Genomic DNA, 9566 nt, shown 5'->3' with positions numbered 1-9566 from the left:
ACTTTAATTCAGAAAGAAGTCTCTCCATACTTTTCTTTTTCTTCATTACTCTTACTTCAATTCATTGCATCTCCCTCTCTATCCATTTTAGTTTACTATGGTTCATTTCAGTCTACTTCTATCCATTTAGTCTACTTTGGTCCATTTAGGTCTATTCAGTCCATATTGGTCACTTTAGTCCTTTCAATCCAATTTGATTACTTCGTTCCATTCCGTTCAATTAGGTCCATTTTGGTGTACTTACTTAAGAATGGAAAAAAAAGACATGTTTGGGTTGAAACTTGAGAGTGCCTATTCTAAATCTAAAATTATAAAAAATATATATATATATAGATGACAAAAAATAATAATATTATTTTTAATTGTTTAATTTAATGATTTGTGGTATTATTATTTTTTTTTTCCTTTAGCTAATATTAGTTGTGGGGCCAGAGAATTTGTGACCCTGGCCCACTTTGCATCAGGGCCCAAGGCCCGAGCTGGGGAGGGACATTGCCAAGGACATACAACGAAAGTCTAAATGACCTAGAGGTATAGCCGAGGACGATTCTGTCCTCGGCATCCCAAAGCGCTCATAGAAGAAAGGGCGAGTACGGTATAGAAGCGGTGCATGGAAAAGCTGAACACCTCCGCATTGATGGGAAAAGGACCCCTGAACAGTGTGACGACAAAGGACAAGAGAAAGGCTATCATTACTGCAATTAAGTACTCTGCGCCTGACAGAACAATGCTTTTCAACTTTTACAACCACTCCCAACCACTTTGGGTATGGGCTGATAGGACAAATATCAACCCCAGAAAGTTGAACCTACACGTGGACGTTGGAGGGAGGATAAAGGCTAGTATAAAAATGAGAGGGAAGCAATCCAAAAGGGGGGGCTGGGAGGAGGGCCAGGAACTAAAGCCTCCTAGGCTGTGCTGAGGAGAAAACCTTCTTGGGCAAGCACGGTTCACCCTTGTGCAATTACCATGAACACCATGACTAAACACTGTCTGGTGACTAAGGCCTAGCCTTTTAGCCCACTCTCTACAAATTTATTGTTTGGGCCTTTAACGTTCGAACCCAATAAACCAGTTTGGGGTCACTACAAATTGAGTCCTTACATTAGTATTTTAGTTTTTGAGTAAATTACACAATTTTAGTGTTTTTATATGATATAATTTGAATTTGAAGACTAATTGAGGATTTTTTTTAAAGAGATAACAAATTTGAAGATTTATGATATTAAGTTTAATATCAATTATTTGATGAGTTGGATACTAATATGAAGTTACGCCAAATGCAACCTTTTAGTTGTCGAAAATCCTTGTTCAATGAAAAGGTAATATCCAAGACTACAGATATGGAAAGCATAATATCCAAGTGTATTAAGCAATTTTTGGACCTATTGGACCAAATTTAGATGTAGATATAAAAAAATTGTTGAAATATCTAATGAGTTTGCAATACAAATGATGAACTGGAAAACAAATTGTTGTTTAATTTTCAATATTTTTTATTTATTTAAATTATTAGTAGATATTTGTAGCTCCATATTGGAGTTGCATTATGCAGTTTTATTTTAAGTTTTGAAAGCTCTCTTTGAAATATTTTGTGTTATGCTCTTCTAATTATGCCTTGTAAATGTTGTTCATATATAAATGGCATGGATGAAGGGAGTAGCATCCATGGATCAGCACATTCTCAATGTCAAAATCAAACACACTATCTTAAGAATTTCAATTTGTAAAAGTTTTTCCGCTTATATTATAGATATTAAAATTATGAGTGTCTTGTTGTGGTTCTGATTAAGGCTTCCATGCACATATATTTTATGGGCTTTTTATGTTGAAATTAAAAGATTTATTAGTATCATGGAAAAATCTAGTTGATTTCCCTTTCAAAGGTGTGAGCCCTCAATTTATGAATCAAGTTAAGTGTTGTTGGGGTCTCAATACACTTCCACAAAGTACAACCTATCTTGGTGTTCCTCTCTTCTTGTCAATGAGCTAAATTCAAGATTTCTAATTTGTTAAAGAAAGATTGGACAGTAAACTTAGTGGGTGGAAAAGTAAAAATTTGTCTTAGTCTGGTAGAAAAGCTTTGATAAGAGCAGTGGCCCATGCTATTTCAGCTTATTCTATGTTGGTTACACAATTCCATAAAGGTCAATGCGATCAATTAGATGCTTTAGTTAGCAGATTTTGGTGGAGCCGCAAGGTTCATATTGGATTCCGATGTCTTGGTCTTCACTTTGTTGGCCATAAAAGGAGGGTGGCTTGGGCTTCAGGAAATTCTAGGATTTTAACCAAGCTCTCCTCTCCAAACTTGATTGGTGGATTCTATTCAGAAATGACTGTCTTTGTATTAAGGTTTAAGGGTGAAATACAAGATTTGGGACAACTGGCTGTCTCACCCTTCTCCTAGCAATGCATCCCCTCTTTGGAAAAGCATGATGGACATAAAACACCTCATTGCAAAGGCAGCTTGCCTTTTGGTAGGCAATGGGGACTCCATCAGATCATGGTTAGACCCGTGGATCCCTAATCTCCTAGGCTTCACCCCTACCCCTAAAGTTTATGCTAATCTGGACAATACTTTAGTGGTTTCTCAGCTTCTTTCTCTAGGCCAAAGCAACTAGGATATTTCAAAGTTGAGATTGTTGTTTGAGAAGCATGTGATTGATCTAATCCAGAAAATTCTCATTCCTAATTACCCAATGGAAGATAGTTGGTCTTGGACTCCAACAAACTTTAGAATTTTTTCTGTTAAGTCAGCTTATTAGCTTTGTAGGGAAGACTCTCCTTCCTCGAATCTTGACACCATTAGGGGTCAAATATGGAGAACCAAAATTCATGAGCGCCTTAAGATGCATATATGGAGAATTGCTATCAATGTTTTGCCTACTAAAGAGGTAATCAGTATGTTCAATGAGAATGTAGATAGGAGTTGTCCTTTGTGTAATTCGACATTGGAAACATCTCTTCGTCTCTTTACTGTCTACCCTATTGCTAAATTTAAGGTTCCAAAGTCAATGGTGGTGTGAGAGTAGATTCTTTTGCATTTAGGTCCACATTAGATTTTGCCAACTTCCTCTTGTCTCCTCCTTTTATGGATAATCGATATTTGGGTCAGAAAGAAGACTTCCTGTTGTAAGGAGCCATCCTTTATGACACGATTTGGAAGTAGAGAAATCAATCCCTCTTTGGAGACAACACTCTAAATATTGATGGGGTCTCTACCAAAATTTCCAATCTCTTCTCTGAGCACAAAATCTCCAGAGCTACTACCCCAAGACAGCAGGTTCCTTCCTCTACTCAGACTTGGATCCCTCCCCCAGGTTTGTCATTTAAAATTAATGTTGGTGTTGCCGTGGTGGTGAGAGACTGGAGAAGGGAGTTGGTATTTGCCAATTCTATGAAAGTGAACACTACCCTCCCTTTCTAGGCCGAAGCAAGGGCCATTAAATGAGCCCTTTCCTTAGCTCCTACCATGGGTGATGAGTTCATCATAGTGGAGTCAGACTCCCAATCTTGTGTACAGCTTCTCAATGATTTGGTTGACCCCCCCCCCCCTTCCCTCTCTATTAGAGGATCAGGTCCTTGTGCTCTGATTTAAGGAATCTTTTGACTATTTCTGATAAGTTTTTTTGTGAATTTGGCGCCTAGGATTTGTAATATAGTAGTCCACTCTTTAGCAAAATGTTCTCTAGCCTGTAATTTTTTTAGCCTTTTTGATCTTGGTAATAGCCTTGCTTGTTTCTCTTCCATTATCTTTTAGGAGTCTAGCAAGGCCTTGTAGTTGTCTTTTCTCTCAATAAAGTTGTGCTCATCAAAAAAAAAAAAGTGTTGTACAACTATCTCAACCTTTTCAACTTGTGGCTATCAATTTTTTTACATTTCAAGTATATGAGTTATAATAATAATAATACCTATAGCTATGGGATATATAACCTTGTTAAGAGTAAATGTTATAATTTAAGGGAAAAGTTAACGGATGTTCTAAAAGTATTAGTTTATAAGATATTTTTAAAATGTTTTTAATGTGAAAAGAAAAAAGTAACTAATTTTTTTGATAGTTTTTTATATTTTCCTAAAAAGTTGTATCAAAACCTACCTCAAATAGTCGATTAATAAATGCCCTAAGAGTGCCCGTTAATTAAACCCATAATTTATTGCTATAAATAGTGTTATTAACTATACCTTTGATATATTTATACTTGATTTTAAGATGAGGATAACGAATTGCTTAATTGTTTGGTTTTACCTCACTTTTGTAAATAATAGTTTATACTTTTTTCTTTTGAAGAAAGCTGTAAACTTCATTAAAAAACATAAGCCAAATCGGCTTGAATTATAGACAATTTTTATTTCATTAACTATATAACAAGATTATTAAATCTAACATTCAAGTTTCAAAATATGAATAATTTATGATGGTTACAATATTCAATTAATACATATTTTAAGAGAAAAAATGTTAATTATTTGAAAGTTACTGCCTAATCGTCTGTCCCTAATACTAAAACAGTAAAGCTTTTAATTCTAAACCGTCTAGAAAATTTCAAAAATGTTAATCTAAAAAGTTTGGTACAGCTTAGAATATAATCCCGGATTGCAATGACCAATATGGGAATATCCCATTAATCAATGTGACGAAACCTGTTTAGCATTTTTCAAAGCTGTCAAAACTCATATCGAAACTGAAAAAGATGCAAAATAAATATCAACCTGCCAAATTTAAGTTGTTTCAGTTTACTTAAATTACCAATGTAGTCCATTAAAACTCACATAGATTACTCATCAAATTATCCAAAAAAACAAAAATCACATACAAAATTCATGCTCAAGGTCCTACAACTTGTCTTGCAATTGCCATAAATGTTCGACGAGGTCTAATTGGAGTTGAGAATGATCTTCTTGGTCTCCAATGCTTTGATGCACTTGAATGAATTCCATAAATTCATTTGTTTGCTCACGTGACACTTGTGTATGAGGATTTTCATCAATTTGTTCATAATCGAAGTCTACAATCTCATTTTCATCTCGCTCATCCTCAATAATCATGTTATGCAAAATTATACATGCTTTCATAATGTCTTGGAGCATTTCAAGATGAAAAAAACGTGTAGGTCCACGTACAATTGAAAATCGTGCTTGAAGCACTTCAAATGCACGTTCTACATCCTTTCTATGTGTCTCCTGAGCTTCTACAAATAATTTTTCCTTTTGTCCTAATGGAGCTGGGATTGTTTTCACAAATGTAGACCACTTTGGATATATATCATTAACAAGGTAATATCCCATTTTATAATCATTACCATTGATTGAGTAATTAACTGCAGGAGCACGTCCTTGTGCGAGCTTGGAAAAGATATGAGACCGCTCTATCTCGTTAATGTCATTATTTGAACTAGGCAATCCAAAAAATGCATGCCATATCCAAAGATCATACGATGCCATTGCTTCAAAAGTAATAGTTGGTTCACGAACATGATCACAATACATACCTTTCCATGCAGCCGGACAATTTTTCCATTTCCAATGCATACAATCAATGCTCCCCAACATCCCTGGAAATCCACAGCTTTGGCCATGGGCTAACAATCTAGCAATATCTTTGTTATTTGGCGACCTCAAGTATTCCTCTGAGAAGATATCAAGTATTGCTGCAACAAACTTTTTCAAACACTGTATTGCAGTGCTTTCTCCAATCCTCACATATTCATCCATAAAATCAGTTGTTACTCCATAAACAAGCATCCTAAGTGCAGCAGTCATCTTTTGAAGAGAAGATAAACCAAGTCTTTTGGCATTATCTCTTTTTTGGATAAAATAAGGTTCATGAGCTTCTACCTTAGATAGAATATAGAGAAAAAGAGAACAACTCATTCGGAATCTCCTTCGAAATAAATTGGGAGGATATATTGGTGATTCGGCAAAGTAGTCAAGATAAAGCTTTTCATTACCTGCCAAATGATTACGTCTAATAAACCGACGACGCTTACGTTGTGATGTTGAACCCATAAAAACTCGTTTAATTATTTCATCCTCGTCTGAGTCATCAAGAAGTAATTTGCGAAAAAGAGAGCGACCCATGGAGACAACCTTCAAGAAGACAACATTGGAACGTAATTATCATTATAAATGCAATAAACATAAGCAACACAGATACGGTTTTTGTTAAGGGGGTAAAGAAACTAGTTAGCGTATGAAATATAATATAAACTATATGCTCATGTTTCTACAAGTCTTATAAAATAGGAAGACGAAAAGCTATGTATTCTTAGGAAGACAAAAACAACTCAAAAGCAAATATGTTTCTTACAACAAATGAAATGTTCCTTATGTGAAAGACATAAGCAAACACAGATTCGATAGTAATATGACATCAAATATAAAAAAATACATAACATTTTATTAAGCTAAGATGTTATGATTACATAAATAGCATGATAGAAAATACAAATGAATCACATAAGAGTCAAGACCTTTTACTAAAATCACAAAATACAAATTAAGGCCTAAAATAAGGTCACAAAATACAAATCAATGCCTAAAATAAGCTTGGTTGGAACAAGACATCGTCTACATCATCTCAACCCAACTATTTACTCAAAGTTCGTCTTGCAAGGATTTCCTTTTGGAGTTCATGATAAAAAAGTTTTTGTGGTTCCGACATGCCACTTGTATCCACCATCATAATTCTTTCATCCTCTTTAATTTTTTCAATACGCAGCCTTTCCTTTTCAATATTAATTCTTTCATTCTCCCTCAACTCTTCCAAGCGAACATTTTCCGCTTTGATACGAACAACCTCTTTTTCTTGTGCGCATGATTCTTCAAGAAATTTCATTTTCTTTTCAAAATATTCTGCAACAACTTTCTCACTACCTTTTCTCTTTCGATTGGCCTTTTCTTATTTCCTACCTATTGGTCTCTCAAAATCCATAGTGTCATCAAGCAAGACATCCTTCCCCCTGGCTTGATCTATTGAATCTGAAGTTTGAGGTAATTCTTTTCTCGAATTTTCCTTAGGCTTATTAAGTGCCCACTTTGGTAAATTCTTCAACAGGAGCCAACAATGTTCGAATTGAAAATTGTACTTGTATGTTTCTTTAAACAAGTTCTTTGCGTCAATCTAAAACAAATTAAAGAAATAGAACATTATTAGTATCTTCTAAATATTAGCGAATGGATATTTTGACACCATTGCAATATAATTTATACCTTCATTTGCTCAATCGTACTCGTACCACTTTGATTCTTTGCTTCAACTTTAGCAAAGACCTCACAAAATTTATATGTCTCTCTATTAATCACTCCCCATCGACTTTTTAGGGAGACAACAGTTCGTGTAGAATCAGTCTTGTGGTCCCCGAAGTATTTTGCGATTTTTGTATAAAATGTTCCTTTGTTTTGCTCATTACCATGCTCAACATCCACGCTAATATTAAGCCAGCTGATACAAGTAGCTTATCTTCCTCTATACTAAAGTTGCCACCCCGACCCCATTTTGTTGTCTTAGGAGTAACAATTTCAGCTTCAGATGGAGAATCTTGGACAGACATGATAATTGCGCTATAATCTGGAAAATATCTATAAAAAATATAATCTTTTTTTTTTTTTTTCTTTTTTTTCCTGAATCTAAAAAAAATATATTTAAAAAAACCCAGCAAGCAACCATATACACATAACAGTATCAATCAAAAAAAAAAATTCAGCAGCTTCTTTTTTTTTTTTTTGTTCTTTCTTTAAACAAGAAAATCTTAAAAATAGAATAGAAAAGAAAAGAATATAAATTGGGGAATTGGGAATGTTAGTTCTTCTTCACAATGTTCAACTGAAACGAAAGAGGACATAGATAACTTACCGGAATAGGCTAGAAACCTTCGAATCTGTAGCAAATAGCAAATCGATGGAAGCAGAGATGACCCTTAAAGGTTGAATCAGCTAAACCCTAACCCAAAAGCAAGAAACCCGCGAAAAGCTTCGGTTCTCAGATGAGAACAGAGAAGAGAGAGATAAAAAGAGGAGAGAGAGTGTTTTTTTTAGAATGTTTTAAATTTTAATACGGAGTAAAAGAATTGAGAGAACATAGCATTAGGATTTAATAAAATCTTAGCCGTAAATTTTATTGTTTCAATCCTGACCGTTTATTTTTAAGTTAAGTGATAAACTTTTTTTTTTTTTTTTTTTTTTTTTTTTTTTTTTTTTTTTTTTTTTTTTAAGAATCAAGTTAAGTGGTAAACCTAGTACAGGCAGAATGGAGAGTAAAAAAAAAATGATTGGGTAAAATATTATTTTGGCCTATAAATTTTAACAAATTTTTTTTCTAAACTTTAACAAGTTTTTTTTATTTTTTATTTTTTATCTCTAAACTTTGTAAATAATTTTTTTAATAGTTTAGAGACCAAAATAGAGTTGAAAAAAGAACTTTTTTCAATAGTTTAGAAATGAAAAACAAATTTTTATTAATTTTTTTTAAGATAGATTGATATAGGTATTTTAGAATTGAGAAGCTAGGTTTTGTGTAAAAATTGGGTTTTTTTTTTAATTTCTTTTTTTCTTTTCCTATTTTGGGTTAATTTGTGTGGGTATTTCAGCTTAATTTGGTTTGGGTATTTTGGGTTATATATTTGCTAGTTTCCTGTGATGATTTGAGGACAAAAAGTCCAAGGACTGAAATTATATTAGGCATACAGAAATATTGACCGTTTGAAACTTTTTTTTTTCATGCATGATTAATCATTTTGTAATGTCATTTTTCCCCTAGAGTGATAATTATGCCTAGGAGGGTTGAGTTTGCCTACTCTAGCTGGTGTGTTTGCACTGTTATTGTGGTATGTAGTGTGGAGTCTTTGGGGCTCCAATTGTATATCTATTTTATTTTGAATAAAATTCTTGCATTATTAAAAAAAAAAAAAATTTATTGACTCATGGGCTAGTATCAATTATCTTTGTAATTAATAGAGAGATGATGAACTCCACTAGGTTTTATTTTTAGTAAGCATTAGTTGGGGCAGCTTTGCAATACCTTTTTCTTTTTAAAACAAAGAGGTAATTACAGTAAACCCACCTGAGGTTAGGCCCGTTTACACTAAGCCTACCCGTGGTTCAAAACTTATCACTTTGCCCACCTGAGGTGTCTTCCGTTAGGGATCTGTTACCCACCTCTCCGTTTGCCGTTAGAAAAACACATTTTTAAAGAAAAACAAACATAACAAAGATCAAAAAGTTAGGACTTTTTATTGCTTAAGAACTTGTTTGAGAACAAAACACAGGAATAGCACAGATCAAATGCTATTCCTGATTAAAAGTGATATCATTGAGCATTTGTTTTTTTATTTTTGTTTTTTTTTATAGATCTCTCCAACTTTTATTCAAACCAAACCAAACCCAAAAAAAAAAAATTCCAAATCCCAGAAAACACAAGCCACAAATCTAGAAAAGAAATCATATCTCGCCGGAGCCTTCGCAAGATCGCGATCAACGTCGTGATCTCGCCTTCGCGAGATCGCGCCGGCGAGATCGCGACGTTGATCGCGATCTCGCGAATCCGGCGCGATCTCGCGAAGGCGAGATCG

General features: G+C 34.1%; 1 protein-coding gene across 2 annotated transcripts; it reads right to left on the bottom strand.

Annotated features, from left to right (window-relative positions):
• Positions 1-4699: 4699 nt before the first annotated feature.
• LOC126726547 (uncharacterized) lies at positions 4700-8040 on the bottom strand. 2 transcript variants are annotated; one of them, XR_007655984.1, is made up of 3 exons: positions 7853-8040; positions 7210-7567; positions 6376-7120 (listed from the first exon to the last, which is right to left on the bottom strand). XR_007655984.1 is itself a non-coding variant. In XM_050431812.1 (2 exons), the coding sequence occupies exon 2, from the start codon at positions 6076-6078 to the stop codon at positions 4834-4836; it is 1245 nt and encodes a 414-aa protein (XP_050287769.1). In that variant the 5' UTR covers positions 6079-6087; positions 7853-8040; the 3' UTR covers positions 4700-4833. The 2 variants fall into 2 exon arrangements, 1 of the variants encoding a protein (XP_050287769.1); XM_050431812.1 differs by lacking the exons at positions 6376-7120; positions 7210-7567 and adding an exon at positions 4700-6087.
• Positions 8041-9566: the final 1526 nt, after the last annotated feature.

The sequence above is a fragment of the Quercus robur genome, chromosome 1, assembly GCF_932294415.1.
Source record: "Quercus robur chromosome 1, dhQueRobu3.1, whole genome shotgun sequence".
In the NCBI taxonomy this organism is placed as follows: domain Eukaryota; kingdom Viridiplantae; phylum Streptophyta; class Magnoliopsida; order Fagales; family Fagaceae; genus Quercus; species Quercus robur.
Note: the sequence above shows the minus strand (reverse complement) of the source record. Positions and strands in the feature narration are given on the sequence as shown.